At 42.3% G+C, this 25,388-nt stretch overlaps 1 protein-coding gene across 10 annotated transcripts in view; it reads right to left on the bottom strand.

Annotated features, from left to right (window-relative positions):
* SH3GLB2 (SH3 domain containing GRB2 like, endophilin B2) overlaps positions 1–25,388 on the bottom strand; it is a 130,524-nt gene that overhangs the window by 101,410 nt on the left and 3,726 nt on the right. For all 10 annotated transcript variants that reach the window (XM_089669098.1, XM_089669097.1, XM_089669103.1 and 7 more), the window contains exon 2: positions 8,815–9,033. In XM_089669098.1, the coding sequence (XP_089525224.1) occupies positions 8,815–8,877 (63 nt within the window). In that variant the 5' untranslated portion in view covers positions 8,878–9,033. The remainder of the gene's footprint in view (positions 1–8,814; positions 9,034–25,388) is intronic.

The following is a 25,388-nucleotide window of genomic DNA, read 5'->3' as shown; positions in this document are numbered from 1 at the left end:
TGTGCAACTTTTCTGTGTAGCCAAGGCTGTAGGCTCAGCTCTGGGCAACTGAAAATTAGCTTATTGCTCGTTTTTGGTCTAGAGGAACAAAAGAAGAATATTTTGTTTACCTAATCCTCTGCTCCTCCCTGTGGCTTCTTCTCCCCCATGCTCCAACAGTCTAGGACCTTGAGGTCAAGACCAAAGCAGGGTCCACAGCCCTGCATTGGATGTCATGTAGTGATGACACCGAGAATTAGTCCAATGGAGCATGGGGGGGCAGAGGATCAGGTAAGTAAAACTGCTTCTCCTCTCCCCTAGACAAAACAAGCTATTAATGCTTTCAGTGCAGGTGCAACCCAACTTCAAGGGATTATTTTAAAAACTTTTCCAGAGTTGGGCTTTAAAGCAGTAGTAAACTTAGGGAAAAAAAAAATAAAAAACACAAAAACACACCTTTCTCCCTGAAAGGTGAAGACATAATGTGCTAGTGTGCATTGCATACTAGAACATTATGAAAGACTTACCTTGAAACAAAACCCTCCAGCGGTGCGCTGTCACTGCTGCAAAGGCTTCCATCTTCACCTGGTTTTCCTTCCGGGTTCACGGGGTGTGGCCACTTGAATGGCTGTGCCACGATGATGTCACTCCCGTGTATGCTAAACGGTGCACGTTTAAAAGATATTCATTTTACTTACAGGTAAGCTTTATTATAAACTTACCTGTAGGGAAAAAAAAAAAAAAAAAAAAAAAAAAAAAAAAAAAAAAAAAAAAAATCACATTCAGGAGTGTACTACCACTTTAAATTTTACAGTGCTGAAAGACTTTCTAGTACAAGCAGTACCAAAATTTAATGAGATGCAACCATTACACAGAATTAGTCTGTATAGTGTTAGACACAATTGAGTATTGTCCGTGATACTTTTTTTTATTTGCACTAACATACAATTTTGAGGACAAGCTTTCGGGGTATGTCCCCTTCTTCAAGGTGTAAGCAGTACTATTACAAATAAAGTTTAAGCAGAATGTTAGAAGGGATTGAGAAAAAAAAAAAGAAGGCTACAGATAAGATACATCAAAAGCGAGGGGGGGAGGGGGGGGGGATACTACACTCACACAGAGGGGGTCAAGCTTTAGCTAATAGATAGTCATAAAGCTGTCGGATAATGGTTGAGGAATCCCATGTCCAAATTAAGGCCGTTATCTTTTGTGTCAAATAGAATTATCATTCTTAGTTCAAATGTTTTTCTTTCCTGGATGGATTTAAATTTTCCTTTCAGAACTAAAATATTGAGGTCTTCCATATTGTGGCCTGGTTGTGAGAAATGGTGTCCTACAGGTGTGCAGAGGTCATCTTCTTTATGTTCCTTGATGGTATGTCTGTGTAAATTCATCCTTGTTTGCAACTTCTGTCCTGTTTCACCAACATAAGATCCTTTGCTGCATTTTCTGCACTGGATAAGGTACACAACATTACTGGAGGTGCAGCTGTATGATCCGGAAATATTGAAGATTCCTTTTGAGTGTCTGACACTTTTTGATGGATTGATTTGGTTGCACAGCTTGCAGCGTTTCTTATTGCAGGGTTTGCTTCCATTATTTGTGACATCATATTTAGAAGGAAGTTTCCTACTGATTAGTTTATTTCTGAGGTTGGGGGGTTGTCTGAAAGCCAGTATTGGGGGTTGCTGGAATAATATAACAGAGTTCCATCCTCTGTTATGATGGGTTGTAAATCTTTGATTATTTTTCTTATCCCTTCTAGGGATCTAGGGATACTAAGCTTCAGCTTCAATGGAAATCTAATGAAGAGTGATTTGACAGTTGTCAAGTAAGGAGAAAAGGGAGCACCACAGAGAATGTTAAAAGTAGTATCCATACTGTATAGTATTCAAACCTTTCTAGGAGGTTATAGAAGTCCCCCTTCATCAGAGCAGAGACATAGGGGTTGATTTACTTAAAATGAAAAGTACAAAACCCTTTACATAGAAACCAATCAGCTTCCAGGTCTTTTTTGTCAAAGCTTAAAGTGGAGCGCCAGCCATTTTTGTATTTATTAAAAGTCAGCAGCTACAAAAGCTATAGCTGCTGACTTTTAATAAACACACACTTACCTGTCCTGGGGCCCAGCAATGTACTCACCTTCTCTCCTTCGGTCCTCCATGGCGCCTACATCTCTACTGCGGGCACTTTAGAGTGGAACTCCGCTTTAATTGAACCAGCTGAAATTAGAAGCTAATTGGCTACAATGCACTGCTGTACCAGATTTCGCACTCTCCAGTTTTAGTAAATCAACCCTGTCACAGTCGCCGGATCACCACTCTCAACCTGCGACAATCGCACGACCACGACCAACAATATGTCACGCCCGCGGCGTCAGACTCCAGACCTTCTCACCAAACTCGTGACTGAAGGACCAGCCAATCTAAACCCGCGATGTGACGTGCGTAACAAGGCCACACCCAGCTGCACCCTACACAGCGATTTTCCAGCTAATGGACTACAATCGGTGCCTGCAGTCTGAATGCGCTTGTTACTGGGTTGGGTTAATTACGCAACTAACCCTTTCACACTGCCACCACCTTCTTTTGTACAGAGAAAAAAGGAAAAACTCTCTTTATCCAATATACACTGTAATGGTTGAAAAGTCGCCTATCCAATACGGTCACCGCAGGCCGATTGGGTAGAGGATTAAACAAACACAGTAGCGTCTCTTCAAAAGGCAGAAATTCGTAAATTGCAATTAAGCGCTTTAGAAACAGTTTAACACTTTCAGAAAGATTTATTACTAAAAGAGTCAAAACAGGTGCAATAAAATATTTACAGAAAAAGATGTAACTAAGATATATGTTTATATATAAAAACAGCACAGCACAGCAAAGAGATAACAGGGAGACATTAAAAGGTTAAGTTACTTGCCATGTTAAGCCTTAAGGTAAGCAGATCCGAGTTGCAGAGCAAGGGGTCTTTGATCTCCTGCTGTTACGATGTTAAAATTGGGAGATGTGTTTAGCTTAGCTTTTTAGGCCTGTTAGCCTGAGTTTTTTAAAGTCCCCCAGCAAGGGGAATGGCTCTGAGTAACTGACCAATATGCTGTTTAGGGAGGGGTCAGTCGGGCGAACTCTGAATTAGAACCAACATCGGTCATAATCCATGATATGAAACATAGGGGAAAACCAGATCTGTTCAAAATGTTATCTTGTTTGTGCTTCTGGGGAATGCCTTGAACTCTTGAAAAGGTTTGCCATCCTTCCCCGAGGTGTGAAATCACACAGGTCCCTTGGACAGAGAGTCTGCTGTCTCTATGGGGGGGCTTTGTAGCGCTGGGCCCCCTGCTGCTCCAGCCTGCCAGCAACTTTTAACACTTACACATCTGTCCCTGTGCCTCTCAGGAAGGGAGGGGGTAGGAAATAAAGGATTGAGGAATACTTCAAATAAAAAAGGGGAACTCCACGTCCATCTCTGATGAGCAAGTTTGCTACAAACCTCAGTAACAACTTCAATTAGCAAAAAGGTACTGATATATAAACTATATACTGCTGTATCTCGTCACAGAGAGTGACAAAAAGATATTATAAAGAGGGACCCAGGGGGGAAGAATTACCCTAGTGGCCGGAAACCTTCATCAGAAGTTATTTTATAGATTTGTGTTGATTTTTTATATGCATTTGGGTGGTAGTTACTATAGTTAATTCCCGGGCTTGGATTTCAACTTATAGTGTACAAAAAGATATTGTGTTTTCAAAAAAATATAATATAGTCACAATATTTTCAGAGTGATCACATTGTGGGATTTCATAATATTGGCTATTGTACAGACACTACCAATAACCTATATCTGCACTTCAACTTAAAGGCTAACTTCACCTTTAGCAACATTTTACACCCTAAATATGGGTATAACATGTTGGCAATCCAGTCCTCCTAACTGCCCAAGTACAAACCTGCCCCCCCGTGATAGTAGGTGGTGGGTCTGTACTCTCCTCTGCAGCCTCCGTCACATTTAAAATCAGGGCAGCGGTGTGGTGCTTCACCCACACAGCCGCGTTAGTCATTTACAGTGATCTGTGAATGAATAAACTACAAGTCCAATCTGCCACCATGGCAGACAGGCTTATAGCAGTCAATGGAATACAAGGGTGCAGATTAGGTCCGCCATTATCCATCAGCACTTCTTGCACCTCAGCAACTGTCTGCCTATGCAGAGGTATAGGCAGAGAGCTGTACAAAGTGTCTGCAGCCTGACACTGAACCCCCAGTCCACTGATTGCAGGTGCAACACTCTGCAGGCTACAGAGTATATAAAAAAAAATACCCATATAACACATTTTTTAGGTGCAAAAACATATGTATTTATTTTTTAAACAAAGGTGAACTTATTCTTTAAAGGGAGACTGTCATAAGATCGTCTACCATCATCTTAGAAGGCCATATTCACATAGAAGGCTGTCAGAGGGAGAATCAGTGGATTCCTGCTTGTGGACACAGTGTGTGCAAACAGCCTTGGCCAGCAGTGACAGCTGTCAGATTTGTACTCCATACAAATAAATAGCCACTGCCATTGTTCACATGTAACACCCATCTGGGCGTTTACATGCAAACAGAACCTCTGACCATCCCTGGACGCAGACAGTTTGTCTCCAGGGATTCACATTTCAATGGTATTTCTAATCATACATAAACTGGCCACAGCTAGGCCCCCAGTTTGTATGTGCCCATAGCAGAGAGCAAAGCTGTGCCCAGAGGTAGCGTTTAGCTGGCTCTGATAGCAGCAAACTCTCCACTCCCAGCTGCCTGTATGAATGTGGCCTAAAAGCTCTAGTTGCCCAGCTTTCATGTGGACCTAATGGCTTTAAAGAAACCTGGTCACCAGAGCATTAATTTCAAGTACATTCTTCTCCTATGATTATATGTGTATTTAGTGTATTTTATGTATACTATTTATTTATAAATGTCCCCCTTGTGTAGAAATCAGAAAACATTGAGACAGCTATGGGTGCTGCCATCTTGGATGTGATGTTAGCAGTCCCAGCATATTCAAAGCAGAGACTCTATATTATTTCTCTTAGCTCCTCCCCAACTACTACATATAAAGTAATGTAGGAAGGTGAGAATGGGGTAGAGGAGCTGGGCCAGCGCAGACAGTAAATAGGAGAAGAGGAGAGTGCTATAACTCGCACAAAGGGAGGGGGTTGTCTTAAGTAACGGACACTTTCTGGAGTGTCGGCTCCCTAGCAAGTTTAGAGTCTAAAAGTAAAGGAAATTGTTTGTGGAAAGAAAAATGCTGCAATTTAAAAAGTTTTTCTGTGCTATATTCTGCAATTGTTTTTTAAATTGGTGATGGGGTCTCTTTAATATCAACGATCTGGAACAAGCAGACCAGTAAGGTGTTACTTCACTTTTTGCATGCTTGCTCATTCTTGTTTATTCAGGAAGCATTTAAAGCTGAATTCCAGATATGACAATTTTTACACAGTTAAATTGTTCCAGCTTTGGCTAATATAAGTATGTATGTATGTGTCATACCTGTGGGATCCCCTTGGAATCTGGAAATCACTGCAGTAGGAATACTTCAGGTTCCTGCGCCAAGCAGATGCCCTGCATTCCCTGACTTGAGGGGCTGACATCATGATCTCCAGCTCACCCAATCAGAGCACACTCTGCATTCATTGACAACAAAAGTGAATGGCACCTGTGCCAAACAATTGTTCTCCTGTGTTCAGTAATCAGCAGGGCAGCCACTCAGCATGGGACCCAGAAGCAAGTGGTGATCACTAGAGTAGAAGCACCTTCTACAATGATTTCCAGCTCCTATAGAGATCCCACAAGTACAGGTGAAACTCGAAAAATTAGAATATCGTGCAAAAGTTAATTTATTTCAGTAATGCAACTTAAAAGGTGAAACTAATATATGAGATAGACTCATTACATGCAAAGCAAGATAGTTCAAGCTGTGATTTGTCATAATTGTGATGATTATGGCTTACAGCTCATGAAAACCCCAAATCCACAATCTCAGAAAATTTGAATATTGTGAAAAGGTGCAATATTCTCGGCTCCAAGTGTCCCACTTTAATCAGCCAATTAAGCCATAACACATGGAAAGGGTTCCTGAGCCTTTAAATGGTCTTTCAGTCTGGTTCAGTAGGAATCACAATCATGGGAAAGACTGCTGATCTGACAGTTGTGCAGAAAACCATCATTGACACCCTCCATAAGGAGAGAAAGCCTAAAAAGGTAATTGCAAAAGAAGTTGGATGTTCCCAAAGTGCTGTATCAAAGCACATTAATAGAAAGTTATGTGGAAGAAAAAGGTGCACAAGCAGCAGGGATGACCGCAGCCTGGAGAGGATTGTCAGGAAAAGGCCACTCAAAAGTCTTGGGGACTTTCACAAGGAGTGGACTGAGGCTGGAGTCAGTGCATCAAGAGCCACCACACACAGACGGATCCTGGACATGGGCTTCAAATGTCGTATTCCTCTTGTCAAGCCGCTCCTGAACAACAAACGTCAGAAGCGTCTTACCTGAGCTAAAGAAAAACAGACCTGGTCTGTTGCTCAGTGGTGCAAAGTCTTCTTTTCTGATGAGAACAACTTTTGCATCTCATTTGGAAACCAAGGACCCCGAGTATGGAGGAAGAATGGAGAGGCACACACTGCAAGATGCTTGAAGTCCAGTGTGAAGTTTCCACAGTCTGTGTTGATTTGGGGAGCCATGTCATCTGCTGGTGTTGGTCCACTGTGCTTCATTAAGTCCAGGGTCAACGCAGCCGTCTACCAGGAGATTTTGGAGCACTTCATGCTTCCTTCCACAGATGAGCTTTATGGGGATGCGGACTTCATTTTCCAGCAGGACTTGGCACCTGCCCACACTGCCAAAAGCACCAAAACCTGGTTCAATGACCGTGGGATTACTGTGCTTGATTGGCCAGCAAACTCGCCTGACCTAAACCCCATAGAGAATCTATGGGGCATTGCCAAGAGAAAGATGAGAGACATGAGACCGAACAATGCAGAAGAGCTGAAGGCCGCTATTGAAGCATCCTGGTCTTCCATAACACCTCAGCAGTGCCACAGGCTGATAGCTTCCATGCCACGATGCATTGAGGCAGTAATTGCTGCAAAAGGGGCCCAAACCAAGTACTGAGTACATATGCATGCTTATACTTTTCAGAGGTCCGATATTGTTCTATGTACAATCCTTGTTTTATTGATTGCATGTAATATTCTACATTTTCTGAGATTGTGGATTTGGGGTTTTCATGAGCTGCAAGCCATAATCATCACAATTATGACAAATCACGGCTTGAACTATCTCGCTTTGCATGCAATTAGTATCTCAAATATTAGTTTCACCTTTTAAGTTGCATTACTGAAATAAATGAACTTTTGCACAATATTCTAATTTTTCGAGTTTCACCTGTATGGCGCACATTGGTCCAGTTGGTAAAATTGCCATACCTGGAATTAAGCTTTAAAGCCAAACTTAAAGAGCACTGCAAGGGTTAAGTGTTCATTTTGTCCAGGGGAGAGGTGAAAACCTTATACTCACCTGATCCTCCACTAGCAAACCGGTGCTCCCCCACGATCCAGCAGATCTATGGAGCATGCGGTGGGCTCGATGACGTCAGGACTCAAGACCACTAAAGTTTAGGAGTGCAGAAGCTGTAGGGACCAGTCTGGTGTGGGGAGGATCAGGCAAGTATATCTCATTTCATCTTTACCCCCAGAAAAAAAAAACAGCAATTATCCCTTGCAGTGCGGACAAAGCCCCACTGCAAAGCAAAACTTTTTTTTGCCCAGAGTTTAGGTTTAAGCCAGAGACTGACAGGTAATTAGCATTTTCAGAAGGAAGGGAACATTGACATCTATACAGCAAACATATGAAAGAGACATAATGAATTATTTTCAGTTGAATGTTACAATGAGAGTTTAAAAGACACATTGGTAGATTTACTAAAACTGTTGCAATTTGGCACAGCTGTTCATGGTAGCCAATCAAGTTCTAATTTCAACTTGTTCAATCAAGCTTTGACAATAAAACCTGGAAGTTGATTCGTTTCTAGGCACAGCTGCCCCAGATTTTGCACTCTCCAATTCTAGTAAATAAACTCCACTGAATAGATTCCCTAATTTCTCGAACAGTTTGCAACTGTTTTTCTTTTTTTAAACATTGCTGTAGAGGAAACTAAAAAAAACAGATTACCCACACCCAAAAAGTCTGGTTTAGCCTATTTAAAATGGTTACTACCAACGATAACAGGTGATCGGTACACATAAGAAGGAGGAGTGCCTCTGTTGCAGAACTACTATGTACTTAACAACTATATGCTTAATCACAACTGTCACTTTGATCTCCCTCCTCCTGTTGTCATAATAATCCATTGGGTTTATTCAATGTGCAGAGGCCCATAGCAGCCCATTAGAATTCCTCTTTCATGGATCAGATGACAGTAAACTGATATCTAATGGTTTCTGTGGCATAGGGCACTTTGTACATCATCGCTGCTCTAGTGAATGAGCCTGACGATGCAGCAAGATGTTCTGCAGCAGCTGCCTATTGCTTCCTGTGAGAACAACAGAGTGTGCAGTGACCAGCTCTGTCTACAGATGGGAGCAGTTGGCAGACTGGCAGGGGAGATCCTGGCTCATGGCAGCAGGTGGAGGGATGTATAACGGGAGAAGCACACAGTGCAGCAAAGATGGAGGGATAAGAAGCATCAGCTGTCAGAGGATGCTGCAGAAGGGAGGGGAGTGGGGGGCAGATCTCAGAACCCTCTTCTAACCAATCCCCCCCCCACCTCTCCATCCCTGCATCCTTCAGCCTGGCTCTTACCTGCACAGCCCTGGTGAAGAATATCCCAGCATCAGAGGCCAGCTTCTTCACATTGAAATCCATGATGTCAGTTGCAGATTGCCAGTGTCCTGTGTGTTATGCATCAGCTGCTTCTACTCCCAGATCTTCCCACCCACTGCTACAGGCCAGGGAAGCTCAATCCATCCCACACAGCATCCAGCTTACGCCAGCCACTTTATCCAGCATCAGCTGCTTTCCCTGTTAAAGGAGAAGAAACATCAATTTGATTCCACATTGTGTTTAGGTTAGAAAAACAAAAAGTTGACGAATACAAAGTGTACCGATTAGATTTTCATTAAAAATAATACATTTGAAAAATGTTCGATCAATTTTCTAAGGGCTCATTCACACAGGCAGAAATGAATTCTGCATTTAGATGCACACAGCATATAGTTTTGTGAGCATCTATAGTAAACAATAAGCCCATACAGAAAACATTGTCTGCAGGCATCAATGCGTACTTGTGTAGTCATTCATTGTCATGAAAGATGAGTTGTACGCATCTAAATGCAAATACTTTAGGCGTGTATTTTACGCAGGATTTTCTCCTAGCTTTGCCAGCAAGAACCTGTGTTCGATGCAGAAAATACGCATATGTCTGTGTGAATTAGCCCTAATAGTTGATGGGGACGAATGACCAATCTTTTTTACCTGTAGAGAACAAAAAATCAAAGAAGAACATTAAATATTTCTAATTTCTTAACTGAACAAACAAAATTCTAACAGGCCAGGTTCACACAATGCAGCCTTTTACTGCGTAGGCTAGTGTTGTGTTTCAGTGCATCACACTGTTTGCTTTTTCCCACAATATTTGAAGTGTCATATAGTGACACTTCATTCATGTCTTTGCACAGCTGTGCATGTGACATGCAGTGCCATCCAGTGCCATCCAGTGCAGCATGGATTGATGCAGAATTTCCGCTATGCTGCATTTTTCCGCAACGCACCACACATCACTCCAGCGTTGCAGTGCAAACGGTGTACACAGAAAACAATTATCTATGTGCCCTAGAGGTGATGTTTATCCAGTGCGGAAGAACACAAGTCACTGCACATCACAAGTGACTGAACACAAGTCACTGAAAAAAGACAAAAGTCCATTCAGTTCAACCATAAAAAAAAAAAAAAAAACAAGTTATAATCCTATACCCACAGTTGATACAGAGGAGAGCAAAAAACCCAGCAAAGCATGATCCAATTTGCTCCTGCAGGAAAAAGAATTCCTTCCTGAACCCCTGAGAGGCAATTGGATATTCCCTAGATCAACTTTACCTATAAATGTTAGTATCCAGTTATATTCTGTGTGTCTAAGAAAGAATCCAGGACTTTTTTAAAGCAATCCACTGAGCTGGCCAGAACCAACTCTTGAGGGAGTCTATTCCACAATTCACAGCTCTTACTGTGAAGAAACCTTTCCATATTTGGAGATGAAATCTCTTTTCCTCCACACGTAAAGAGTGTCCCTTGTCCTCTGTGATGACCTCAGGGTGAATAGCTCTACACCGAGTTCTCTATATGAACCACTGATGTATTTATACATGTTGACCATATCCCACTTAATCTTCTCTTCTCAAGAGAGAATAAATTCAGTTCCTCTAATCTTTCCTCATAGCTGATCTCCTCCATGCCTCTTATCAGTTTGGTTGCCCTTCTCTGCACTTTCTTCATTTCCCCAATGTTCTTTTTATGAATTGGTGCCCAAATCTGAACTGCATATTCCAAATTCCATGGATGGAAGGAAAGAGAATTGCTCAATTCCCCCATTAGCACAGTCAGTGTTGATGGGGAAATCCCTCCTGCAGCGCTATTGTGCCCTGCCAGCGAGGAGCCTTCCCTGTGGGCAGAACACAATGATCACTCCTGGCGGCTGTAGTCATGAGCCGTGATGCAGTGATCACATGAAAAATATCCAACAGGCTGGTTGTGCTGAAGTTGTTCGGTGGATCGACAATCAGCCTGGCCATAGATTGTGGCTGGCCACAGATGGATCAAAATTTGGCCACTTTCTGCTGAATGGGCCAAATTTCAATCCGTCTATGGCCGTCTTTAGTCCATAAAAAGTGGATGTATGGAAAAATAATGCAAATGAAAGTTCTGATCAATTTAGAAGTATATAGTATGTGCCAAATTATATTTATAAGTAGATTTTAGTATATTGCAATAATATAACTATAATATGACTGTACATATAAATCTACATTGCATTCTTTACTTTTATAAACAATAACTTCTGTGCATGCCAAAATTGAATGGTAAAATTCAAAACATTGGCATGGCAATCGAAACAATATATTTATAGGAATTTGTTGAGGCAGCGATATAATACCCTGATTAACATTCTCTAGGATTTGGATTGAAAATCTAGTATTGCAAAGCTAGCTGTACACCCTGAACTCGATGCAGAGTTAGGTCCTCTTTGAATATTTTAATGTAAAAATGTATGCATTGTAAAACCAATCTGTGTATAGATTGGCATGCCTTGCCATTGATTTCAGTAGCCCATGCATGTGTGCTTTAAGTCTCAAGAAAGTGTGCACACTCAGGGGCGGACTGACCATTTGGAAACTCGGGCACTGCCCGGTCAGTAGGGGGCCCCATGAGATGCCCCTGGTACCTTTTTCATAGGCTTTTTTGAGTTTGGGCAAGGACACAGGGGCCCCATGATCCCCTATTGCCCGGGGGCCTCCATGAGTTGTCAGTCCGCCCCTGGCCACACTGCATATGTGTGCAATATAACATGAAAGATATTCATATACCCCTGTGTCAAGTCACTCGTGTGTGACAAAAACATAAAAATATGAAGAAAAAGACCGGTCTATAAGTGAAAGAATTAATACCTACCTGTCCCGTCACCCAAAATCTGTGTTCTGTTGAAGCTATGTAGTCTGAAAATGACCGCTGAATGCCGAATCTCCTCAAAACTGCTATACTGCAGGCTAAATTCCCATTTATTTTTTCTATTAGAAATATAATGAATAACAAGAAGCAGTCTGTTATGTGCGCTCCATAGAGCTAGTCCTATGGGTCACATTCCCTAAACATTTAAATACATGTTTGTGGCAAAATATTTGTTCATGAATCAGCATATTTATTAAAATTTTGATGTTCCATAAAATAAAAATGTCCTGTGAATTCAGGCTGCTTCCCACCACTGAGTGATGGCACACTTATTTATTTATGATCCACATGCAGGCATTCCCATTCAAGTCTATTGGAATGCATTGGCTGAGCTGCTGGTCCCAGTCTTACTACCATGTGGGTGCGTCTCTCCGAACACAGACAGTGTGTGCTTGGGGACACGCACCCACACAGCTCTCAGATTGGGACCCGCTGTTTCTCATTAGAAAGAAATGTGATTGCATGGAACACCTGTGCATGCTGTGTGGGTGAAGATGGCCCTTTGCACAGGTGTATGAATACATATGCCTGTGTGAATGAGGCAGCAATGCTGGGGATGAGGGAATATTTTAGAACTACTGACCAACAATGCTGGGGGAGGGTCATATATTTCAACCACACAGTGACCACCAATGGTGGAGAATGGGGGGGTTATCGAAACCAATGTACCAACCAATATGGTGCACTCCACAGCCTACCAGTATCACTTATGCAACGGATATAGCAGAAGTACCGCTACAGGGAGGCATAGGTGTGCGAAATCACGTGTATATACACAGTATCTTACAGAAGTGAGTACACCCCTCACATTTTTGTAAATATTTTATTCTATTTTTTTATGTGACAACACTGAAGAAATGACACTTTGCTACAATGTGACGTAGTGAGTGTACAGCTTATATCACAGTGTAAATTTGCTGTCCCCTCAAAATAACTCAACACACCGCCATTAATGTCTAAACCGCTGGCAACAAAAGTGAGTCCACCCCTAAGTGAAAATGTCCAAACTGGGCCCAAAGTGTCAATATTTTGTGTGGCCACCATTATTTTCCAGCACTGCCTTAACCCTCTTGGACATGGAGTTCACTAGAGCTGCACAGGTTGCCACTGGAGTCCTCTTCCACTCCTCTATGACGACATCACGGAGCTGCTGGATGTTAGAGACCTTGCGCTCCTCCACCTTTCATTTGAGGATACCCCACAGATGCTCAATAGGGTTTAGGTCTGGAGACATGCTTGGCCAGTCCATCACCTTTACCCTCAGCTTCTTTAGCAAGGCAGTAGTCGTCTTGGAGGTGTGTTTGGGGTCTTTGGTTGGAATAGTGCCCTGCGGCCCAGTCTCCGAAGGGAGGGGATCATGCTCTGCTTCAGTATGTCACAGTACATGTTGGCATTCATTGTTCCTTCAATGAACTGTAGCTCCCCAGTGCCGGCAGCACTCATGCAGCCCCAGACCATGACACTCCCACCACCATGCTTGGCTGTAGACAAGACACACTTGTCTTTGTACTCCTCACCTGGTTGCTGCCACACACGCTTGACACCATCTGAACCAAATCAGCTTCTTAGTCTCATCAGACCACAGGACATGGTTCCAGTAATCCATGTCCTTAGTCTGCTTGTCTTCAGCAAACTGTTTGCGGGCTTTCTTGGGCATCATCTTTAGAAGAGGCTACCTTCTGGGATGATAGCCATGCACACCAATTTGATGCAGGGTGCGGCGTATGGTCTGAGCACAGACAGGCTGACCCCCCCCATTTCAACCTTTGCAGCAATGCTGGCAGCACTCATACATCTATTTCCCAAAGACAACCTCTGGATATGACGCTGAGCACCTGCACTCAATGCCTTTGCTCGACCATGGCGAGGCCTGTTCTGAGTGGAACCTATCCTGTTAGACCGCTGTATGGCCTTGGCCACCGTGCTGCAGCTCAATTTCAGTGTCTTGGCAATCTTCTTATAGCCTAGGCCATCTTTTTGTAGAGCAACAATTATTTTTTTTCAGATCCTCAGAGAGTTTTTTGCCGTGAGGTGCCATGTTGAACTTCCAGTGACCAGTATGAGAGAGTGAGAGCGATAACACCAAATTTAACACACCTGTGACTTTGTAACACTAATGAGCCACATGACACCGGGGAGGGAAAATGGCTAATTGGGCCCAATTTGGACATTTTCACTTAGGGGTGTACTCACTTTTGTTGCCAGTGGTTTAGACATTAATGGCTGTGTGTTGAGTTATTTTGAGGGGACAGCAAATATACACTGTGATACAAGCTGTACACTCACTACGTCACATTGTAGTAAAGTGTCATTTGTTGTCACATGAAAAGATAGAATAAAATATTTTAAAAAATGTGAGGAGTGTACTCACTTCTGTGAGATACTGTATATATACGTGGTCTTGCAGTTTCGGGTAGGGGGGTATGCTCCCTACCCGCCTGTGCCACTCGCCCGCGCCAGGTGATTGCTAAGCATCTCTGATATGGGGGGGAACTGTCTGTAAACAAGCTCTCTCCCCTGTCATCTCCTGCACACTGCTTAACATGGCTGTGCATAGCACAGCCATGCAAAGCAGTGTGCTTACAGTGAAGAACACACACATGACACAATGTAAAACGGCACACAGTTAACCCTTTGATTGCCCCATATGTTAACCCCTTCCTGCCCAGTGCCATTAGTACACGGTCGGTGCTTTTTATTAGCACTGATCACTGTATTGGTGTTATTAGGGATGTCAGTGACACCATTTCAGTTCCCCCCAGTGTCAGAAAGCACACCTGCTATAAGTCTCCGATCGCCACCATTACTAGTAAAAAATCAAAAAAAAAAATCCCATTATATTTACCACCATTTGTAAATGCTATAACTTTCACGTAAACCAATAAATTTACATGTATTGAGATTTTTTTTAGCAAAGGCCTGTAGCAGAATACATTTTGGCCTAAATTTATGCTGAAATTTGATTTTTTTTTTTAAATCACAATACAAATGTTTAATAGCAAAAAGTCAAAAATATTGTTTTTTTTCTCAAAATTGTTGGTCTTTATTTTTATTATAACGCAAAAAGTAAAAAACACAAGCGATCAAATACCATCAAAAGAAAGCTCTATTTGTCACTGATGAGGAGGCACTGATGAGGCTGCACTGATATGAGGCACTGTTAGGCACTAATAGCCAGCACTGAGGAGGCACTGATAACCAGCACAGATGGGCAATGAGAGCCAGCACAGATGGGCACTATTGATCGCACTGATGGAGCTACACCAGGGGCGGACTGACTATTTGGAAACTCGGGCACTGCCCCAGGGTCCAGGGTCAGTAGTGGGCCCCATGAGATGCCCCTGTTACCTTTTTCATAGGGCAAGGACACAGGGGCCCCATGATCCCCTATTGCCCGGGGGACCCATGAGTTGTCAGTTTGCCCCTGGGCTACACTGATGATCAGTGCCCTAATGATCAGTGTAGATGTCGCCATTAGAAATGCCACTTACTGGCTCTCCTCACGTGCTGCCAGCGTGAGGAAAGGAGTGCCAATAACCGGCATTTCATAATAACACTGTGATCAGCTGTGATTGGACACAGTTAGTCACATGGTAAAAGGCAGCTCTGTTTGGCCCTTTACTTGGACACATGATCAGCTGTGTCCGAAGAACACACTGATCACAGATGGCACACGGTACACACCCCAGGGAGTGTGGTCCTCCACAGAATCCATAGATGCCCTCCCAGAACTAGCTGACATTGCTGTAGCTGTCTTTTGACTATAGTGTGGCCAGGAATTGGTTAATAAGTCAGATTCCAGAATGTAGTATGTCCAGCTAAAAAAACTTTTTTCTTACTTTTAGATAGCGTGGGGGAAGGATTAGAACCCTTCTTAGGTTTTTACTAATATCTGGGGGTCTATTGGAGAGATTTCCCCTCACTTCATGTCTTGCTGAAAACATTTTATCAGACAGGAATTGAGGGGACAGAAAGTCTGGAAAAATCTTTCTAATAGAGCCATGGATAGTAGTGAAAAATAGGCAAGGGCTCTAATCCTTTCCCTCTCTATTCAAAACTAAAACAAAATGGCTTGACATTCACTTTTAATAAGAGGGGGTGGTGTTGGACCACGTAGAGGAAATAGATTTGCCATAAGTAAGGCAGATCAGATTTGTATATTACTTTTGTTGATTTTGCTGAAGGTATGTACAGTGGATATAAATAGTCTACACACCCCTATTAAAATGTCAGGTTTCTGTGATGTAAAAAATGAGACAAAGATAAATCATTTCAGAACTTTTTCCACCTTTTCTTTTACAATGAATTTTATTGTAGAATAGATAACATCAGAGAAACAGTCATAAACAGAAGCACTGACCAACAAAAATAAAACGTACAAGTTTTCTGATGAGTAATACAATAAATGCACTGTTATATAGACAAGGAAACAAACTGATTACACAAGTGCAGTATATGAAGAGGGAAAATAAAACATAATAAGTTGCAAAAATGGCAGACAATTAGAGACCAATGAATTAATAAACTAAGATCAAAGATTATCAAAAAATCTGCATATAGAAGGCAGGAAAAATTGAATACGGAGCCTCGCTGGATGCACATTGGTACTCCACACCCAGGACTCCCAAGGAAGTCTAACAGGTAGATATAGTATTGCTGGTACAGTTACAATCAGTGCAAATATCATGAAAACAGGCTGAACAAAAAAGAGAAAGAGAGGAATGAAGAAAAAAAGAGACAAAAGACAAAGAAAGTGCTCCAGGGGATCGCGACGGAAAAAAAAAACCAATCTTATATCGACAAAAGGGCCTGGTCAAATCTCGAAGGTTGGGCTATATCAAGCCAGGGACGCCAGGTCTGCAGAAACTTTGTGTAGGTGTCAAACAACATAGCCGTCAGTTTCTCATTAACCATTATAAAATTCATCCTATTTTTGTGTGCTTCGAAGCTGAGAAGGGGGGTCTTCCAAGCCCTCGCGATCGTTAGTTTGGTAGCCATGAATAAAAGCGATGCCAGCTGCCACTCAGGACGAAGTAGGCCCACTAATGGTTTAAATAATAGCGCCTAATACGAGTACCTTTTCCACCTTTTAATGTAACCTATAAACTGTACAACTCAGTTGAACAACAAACTAAAATCATTTAGGTGGAGGGAAGTAAAAATAAAAAACAAAAATAATATGGTTGCATAAGTGTGCACACCTTAAACTAATACTTTGTTGAAGCCCCTTTTGATTTGATTCCAGCACTCAGTCTTTTTGGGTATGAGTATCAGCACGGCACATCTTGACTTGGCAATATTTTCCCGCTCTTCCTGGCAAAAACACTCCAAATCTGTCAGATTACCAGGGCATCTCCTGTACACAGCCCTCTTCAGAACACCCCACAGATTTTCGATTGGATTCAGGTCTGGGCTCTGGCTGGGCCATTCCAAAACTTTAATCTTCTGGTGAAGCCATTCCTTTGTTGATTTGGATGTATGCTTTGGGTCGTTGTCATGCTGGAAGATGAAGTTCCTCTTCATATTCAGCTTTCTAGCTGAAGCCTGAAAATATTGTGCCAATATTGACTGGTATTTGGAATTGTTCATAATTCCCTCTACCTTGACTAAGGTCCCAGTTCCAGCTAAAGAAAAACAGCCCCAAAGCATGACACTGCCACCACCATGCTTCACTGTGGGTATGGTGTTCTTTTAGTGATGTGCAGTGTTGTTTTTGCACCAAACATATCTTTTGGAATTATGGCCAAAAAGTTCAACCTTGGTTTCATCGGACTATAACACATTTTCCTGCATGCTTTTGGGAGACTTCAGATGTGTTTTGCAAAACTTATCTGGGCTTGGATGTTTTTCTTCATAAGAAAAGGCTTCCGTCTTTCCACTCTACCCCACAGCCTAGACATATGAAGATTACGAGAGATTATTGTCACTTTCACACAGCCAGTACTTGCCAGATATTCCTGCAGCTCCATTAATGTTGCTGTAGGCCTCTTGGCAGCCTCCCAGACCAGTTTTCTTCTCGTCTTTTCATAAATTTTGCAGGGGTGTCCAGTTCTTGGTAATGTCACTGCTGCGCCATATTTTCTCCACTTGATGATGACTGTCTACACTGTGTTTCATGGTATATCTAATGCCTTGGAAATTCTTTTCTACCCTTCTCCTTACTGATACCTTTTAACAATGAGATCCCTCTGATGCTTTGGAAGCTCTCTGCAGACCATGGCTTTTGCTGTAGGATGCGACTAAAAAAATGTCAGGAAAGATCCAATAGAACAGCTGGACTTTATTTGGGGTTAATTAGAGACACTTTAAATGATGGCAGGTGTGTACTGACTCCTATTTAACATGATTTTGAATGTGCTTACTTAATTCTGAACACAGCTATATCCCCAGTTTTAAGAGGGTGTGCACACTTATGCAACCACATTATTTTAGTTTTTGATGTGTACTCCACCCCCCCCCCCCCCCCAAAAGATTTCAGTTTGTTTTTCAATTGTATTGGATTATAGGTCAAATCAAAGGTGGAAAAAGTTCTAAAATGATTTATCTTTGTCTAATTTTTTTACATCACAGAAACCTGACATTTTAACAGGGATGTGTAGACTTTTTAAATCCACTGTATATGTGACCCAGCCATTTTGATTCCTGATGCATGGCAAGTTATGAATCTGTTAGCTTATTCGGTAGTGCCAACCCTAATATGTTTCCCTAATCCGTGTCTGACAGGCAGCTAGGTAAAGTGTGCATACTTTATCAATCTGCAGTAAAATAGTAAACTAGTTATTTCTCATTGCTACCACTAGATGTCACTAACTTCCTAATTAGTATTCTATGTCAGCCTTTCCAATAAAGTAGTACAAAAAACAGTCATAAAGAGCAGTAACCCACATCAACCAATCAGAAATCATCATTAACCACTTGCCCTCCAGAGGATTTACCCCCCTTCCTGACCAGGCCATTTTTTGCGTTACAGCGCTACGTTACTTTAACTGACAATACCGTGTTCATGCAAAGCTGCACCCAAATGAAATTTAGGTTTAGCTTTCTTTTGGTAGTATTTGATCGCCTGTGCATTTTTTATTTTTTGCGCTATAAAAAAAAAAGTCTGACAATTTTGAGAAAAAAAAAAAATATTTTTCACTTTTTGCTATTAAACATGACCAGTAAATAAATTTAAAAAAATCTAATTTTGTTATAAATTTAGGCCAAAATGTATTCTGCTATAGGTCTTTGCTAGAAAAAAAAATCCCAACACATGTAAATTTATTGGTTTACATGAAAGCTATAGTGTTTACAAATGGTGGTGTATATATACTGGAATTTTTTTTTTCAAATTTTTACTAGTAATGGCGGCGATCAGAGACTTATAGCAGGACTGCGGTGGGCATTCTGACACTGGGGGGGAACTGACTTGGTGTCACTGACATCCCTAGTGACACCAATACAGTGATCAGTGCTAATAAAAAGCACTGACACTGTACTAATGACACTGGGCAGGAAGGGGTTAACATGTGGGACGATCAAAGGGTCAACTGTGTGCCGTTTTACAGTGTGTCCTGTGTGTGTGCTTCACCCCCGTTGGAGACGCTCGCCAATCACCGGCCAGGACCTGGTGATTGACAGTTGAGGCCACGAATGGCACCGCGGGTAGGGAGCGCGCCCCCTACCGGAAATGAAAAAAATCACACATATATATATATATATATATATATATATATATATATATATATATATATATATATATATATATATACATACACACACACAGTATCTCACAGAAGTGAGTACACCCCTCACATTTTTTTGTAAATATTTTATTCTATCTTTTCATGTGGAAACACTGAAGAAATGACACTTTATTACAATGTGACGTAGTGAGTGTACAGCTTGTATAACAGTGTAAATTTGCTGTCCCCTCAAAATAACTCAACACACAGCCATTAATGTCTAAACCGCTGGCAACAAAAGTGAGTACACCCCTAAGTGAAAATGTCCAAATTGGGCCCAATTAGCCATTTTCCCTCCCCGATGTCATGTGAAGCGTTAGTGTTACAAGGTCTCAGGTGTGAATGGGGAGCAGGTGTGTTAAATTTGGTGTTATCGCTCTCACTCTCTCATACTGGTCACTGGAAGTTCAACATGGCACCTCATGGCAAAGAACTCTCTGAGGATCTGAAAAATAGAATTGTTGCTCTACATAAAGATGGCCTAGGCTATAAAAAGATTGCCAAGACCCTGAAACTGAGCTGCAGAATGGTGGTCTAGACCATACAGCGATTTAACAGGACAGGTTCCACTCAGAACAGGCCTCGCCGTGGTTGACCAAAGACGTTGAGTGCACGTGCTCAGCATCAGATCCAGAGGTTGTCTTTGGGAAATAGACGTATGAGTGCTGCCAGCATTGATGCAGAGTTTGAAGGGGTGGGGGGTCAGCATGTCAGTGCTCAGATCATATGCCGCACCCTGCATCAAATTGGTTTGCATGGCTGTCGTCCCAGAAGGAAGCCTCTTCTAAAGATGATGCCCAAGACAGCCCGCAAACAGTTTGCTGCAGACAAGCAGACTAAGGACATGGATTACTGGAACCATGTCCTGTGGTCTGATGAGACCAAGATAATCTTCTTTGGTTCAGATGGTGTCAAGAATGTGTGGCAGCAACCAGGTGAGGAGTACAAAGACAAGTGTGTCTTGCCTACAGTCAAGCATGGTGGTGGGAGTGTCATGATCTGGGGCTGCATGAGTGCTGCCGGCACTGGGGAGCTACAGTTCATGAATGCCAACATGTACTGTGACATACTGAAGCAGAGCATGATCCCCTTTCCTCGGACACTGGGGCGCAGGACAGTATTCCAACATGATAACGACCCCAAACACACCTCCAAGACGACCACTGCCTTGCTAAAGAAGCTGAGGGTAAAGGTGATGGACTGGCCAAGCATGTCTCCAGACCTAACCCCTATTGAGCATCTGTGGGGCATCCTCAAACGGAAGGTGGAGGAGCGCAAGGTCCCTAACATCCACCAGCTCCGTGATGTCGTCATGGAGAAGTGAAATAGGACTCCAGTGGCAACCTGTGAAGCTCTGGTGAACTCCATGCCCAAGAGCGTTAAGGCAGTGCTGGAATATAATGGTGGCCACACCATTGGGACCAAAATATTGACACTTTGGGCCCAATTTGGACATTTTCACTTAGGGGTGGACTCACTTTTGTTGCCAGCGGTTTAGACATTAATGGCGGTGTGTTGAGTTATTTTGAGGGGACAGCAAATTTACATGTTATACAAGCTGTACACTGACTACGTCACATTGTAGCAAAGTGTCACAGCCGATCACAGTATTTTTATGAAATGCCGGTTATCGGCAGTCCTCTCCTCACGCTGACAGCAGATGAGGAGAGCCAGTAAGTGGCACTTCTCAGGGGGACATCTACACTGAGCATTAGGGCACTGATCATCAGTGCCCTGATGATCAGTGTAGCCCCATCAGTGTGGTCAATAGTGCCCATCTGTGCCACCTCAGTGATGCTGGTCAGTGTGCAGTGATGCCTGTCAGTGCCACCTATCAGTGCTGCCTATCAATACCCATCAGTGGCACTTATCAGTGCAGCCTCATCAGTGCCTCCTCATCAGTTTCCATCAGTGCCGACTCATTAGCGCACATCAGTAAAGGAGAAAAATCACTTATTTACAAAACTTTTTAACCGAAACCAAGAAAAACTTTTTTTTCCCCTCAAAATATTTGATCTTTCTGTTTGTGTAGCAAAAAAATAAAAACCCAGTGGTGATTAAATACTGCCAAGAGAAAGCTCTATTTGTCTAAAAAAAATGATAAAAATTTACTTTGGTTACAGTGTTGCATGACCAGGCAATTGTCATTCAAAATGTGACCGCACTGAAAGCTGAAAATTGCCCTGGCCAGGAAGGGGGTAAAAGTGCCCTGTAGGCAAGTGGTTAAAACTGAACTTTAGTCAGAAATTAAGTCTTGCTAGATCACTTCAGACTGGCCCCTTTTGCAGGTATGTAAAACATTAAAAATAAGTGCTTATACTGTTTAATATCCAGTAATACAATGGCTCACCCTGCTCTGCACATGCTCAGTTGCTCCCTATTTTTAGGCTCTGTACCGTATTTGTAGAGCCGATCTGCTGACAGCCTAAAGATTTACTGCTGCTCAGAGGCTCTGGGCTTCAGTAAAATGGTGGCCTCCAGCAAGAAGAAACAGAACAATGCTGGAGGTAATTTACAGCACACACTAATTTTGGTAGTATATTTATTAATGCGGAATGTATGTTCCTTGCTAAAGAACATTATTTTTTATTAAGTTGTTGTGGGTAAAGTTCCACCTTAATGAAAAATACAAAATGTTCACAGGAACCTCAGCCCTGTGTTTCAGGGATTGTGTCCAGGGAAGCTCATTTCATCATGCTTAGTGGGCCTGTCCAAAGGTCTGAAGATTTTGGATCTGTGTAAATACTTTTATTTACACAATAATTGGAACAAACCTTAACCACTTGAGCTCCAGAAAGTTTTACTCCCTTCATGACCAGTTCATGTTTTTGCTATTCAGCACTGGGCTACTTTAACTGCCAATTGCTCAGTCATGCAACACTGTACCCAAATTAAATGTATTGCATTTTTCTTACAATTAGAGCTTTCTTTTGGTGGTATTTGATCACCACTGGGTTTTTTATTTTTTGTTATATAAATGAACAAAGACCGAAAATTTTGGAAAACCCCAATACTTTCTACTTTCTGTTATTATTATATTATTATTATTATTATTATACAGGATTTATATAGCGCCAACAGTTTGATCAGCACTTTACAATATAACGGGAGGCAATACAGCAACAAGACAGTTCAATACAAGAGGGATTTGAGGGCCCTGATCCTTGGAGCTTACAATCTAGGAGGGAGGGACTGTTATAGAATATATCCAATAAAAAATCCAATTTCTTCTTAAATTTAGTCTAAAATGTATTTCATTGCCATAAGATCTACTATGGTGAGCAACCTTGATGTTGTTGGTCGAAACAGATTAATTTGGTACACTGCAACATTGAATGGTTTTTGTACAAGCATGTACTTGTTCTGTATAATTGCTTTAAAATTACAATAAAAAAAGGAAAAGAAAAATACAGAATGTTTCTGAACTGTGCATTTAAGGACTTTTATCAGTAAATTTACCTGTAATCACTATGGGATATTAAATGTTCAAAAACAGGAAAACTGTTTTCATACTTACTGTAATTTTCTTTACTGACGATCTCCATTGCAGCATACACTCGGGTAATTTCCTTCCCCTCTACCCCCACAACACAGTCTATCCATAAATATGTACCCCTTCCCAGTCACATCATTACAAAACCAGCCTACTCTAATGAGGTGGGATACTGTACTGCCATGGAGCTTAACAGAAAAGAAACATTAAAATAAATATTTAAAAAATTTTCTAGTTTTCCTGACCGTTCTATGTCAGTATACACGTTGGAAATATCTAGCTGGCACAGGACGGGAGTGCTGAAAATTTTAACTGACAGAGATGGCAAAAGAATATATTCCCCGTCCAAAGGCAACAGTTGTGAAAGAGGCTTGGTCAACACAATAATGGGACATAATGTTATAGAGAGAAGACCAAGAAGCTACCCTAGCTGCCATACAATAAGTGGAATGATTTGTAACCCCATTTGTCACTGCCACACCTTTGAAGCTGTAGGCCATGGAAATTGATGGTTACCCAGCTCAAAGCCATTTTCCCCTTATTTGCATCTGCAAGCAACACAAACAGATGGTCAGAAATTCTGAAGAAAGATGTAGCCTCTAAATATGCCCAGAGGCATTTGGCCATGTCTAAGCTGCTTACTTACTCCAAATTTGAAGAAAGGAGCGTAGAGGACTATGTCCTAATTGAAATGAAAGTCTGAAGTCATCTTGGGTGTAAATCATAACATCAGAATTAGAATGACCCTGTCAGCAAAGAAGGTGGTAAAGGGTTCTTTGGCCCTTAACACAACTACTTTCAATACCCTTCTTGCCGAAGTGACTGCAGCTAAAAAAGGCTGTCTTCAGTTTAACATATCACACCAAAATCCCGCATTAAGGAAAAAACTTTTCTGAGGAAAGCAAGTCCAAGACTGAGGAAAGATCTCACTTTGAAAAGAGAAGGTGCATTGGAATTTTTAATTTCATTACTGCCTTGAAGAATTAGGCAACCAATTCATTCAATGAATATTGGGTTCTTGAGAAGCCTGAGATGGCGTAGACATGTCTTTTTAAAGTACTAAGGCCGAGACCCATGTCAAGGCCCTTTTGGAGGAACTCTAGCACCTTGTGCACTTGAGGATCTATTAATGAAAAACCACAAACAGTTAAAATTGCTGCCACACTTTGTTATGTCTTTTAGCCGATCAATCTTTGCCTTTCAATAGCTAAGCCTTCAAGTGGAGTTGCTCTAGACCAGGATGACAATAGGACCTTGGTTCAGGAGATTCTGAGGAGTGGGCAAGACTAGAGGACTCCGGACACTCCACTATAGTAGAAGCAGATACCACAGCTGCTTTAGCCAATCTGGAATTGTACCTAGGACCAGTGCCTCCTCTTCCAGTTGTTTTTCAAGGAACTTGAAGGTCATGGGAATTGGGGGAGTGTCAGGGTCCTGTCCACAGCAGAAGTCCTGGAAGAGCTGGCATTTCTGCCAGCACCCTGCATGGCCGCAGAATCACACATCAGCTTCAGTTTGGTGCCAGATGGCCTTTATAAGGCGGCTCATCACTTCTTCAAGTTGCTGGATGATCTCTAGCTCCTCGTCCCTTGTTCCTGTTTCTTGTGATTTCCTGATACCGACTCGGCTTGCTCCTGGACCTGTCTACTTTGCTTTACCCCTGATCTGACCTCGGCTTGGTTTACGAATACTCTCTCTCGCTCCTCCGTGTATGACCTTGGCTATCCCTTCTGACTACGTCTGCTCTGATTCCCACTTGGTACCTGACCTTGGCTTGAACCGACTACCCAGTAACATCTAAATCCCAGAAGGGCTTGCATACCACACACAGGCACCTCCTGTCTACAGACCTATCTCCGTGCACCAGCTGTGCTTCTGAGTGGACCACCAACCAGCACTCCTACAGGCAACCTGTGCAACTTTGGGCCTGACTCCCGCTGTCCCATTCTCAGGGGAGTCCGGAACTTAGCCGCAAGGGAAGCCCTCTCTCCATTGGCCTCCATCACCAGGTACGTGATAGGGAGATGCATACACTGAAAGTGCCACTTCATCCTCAGTGCATCTGACCCCAGTGGTTGAGGGTGTACGAATCTCAAACAGAACCTTGTCAGCTTTGCATTTGTTGGGGATACAGAGAAATCTACAGTATTTCCGTAAGAAAACCCATCTCATCACCCTCTCAAATATTTTTGGCAGAAGAGACCACTCACTGTGGTCCATGTTCACCCAGGACAAGTAAACTGCTTGCCCATGGTACAGATCTGGCAGAAGGCTGTGATTTCTATATATGCACCATCCACGCTCCTGTGCAGCTTCACATAGATGGATAAGGCCTGCATAAGGCCTCTAATGGGCTTGCCCTTGTGCTGCACTGCAGGGTAAAATCCTGTGTGAATCATGGCATTTAGAAGCTTTAAGGGAGAAAGTGTCAGACAACA

This window comes from Staurois parvus, unplaced genomic scaffold (genome assembly GCF_062004578.1).
Source record: "Staurois parvus isolate SC_StPar_1 unplaced genomic scaffold, SC_StPar_1.0 ptg000068l, whole genome shotgun sequence".
In the NCBI taxonomy this organism is placed as follows: Eukaryota; Metazoa; Chordata; class Amphibia; order Anura; family Ranidae; genus Staurois; species Staurois parvus.
Note: the sequence above shows the minus strand (reverse complement) of the source record. Positions and strands in the feature narration are given on the sequence as shown.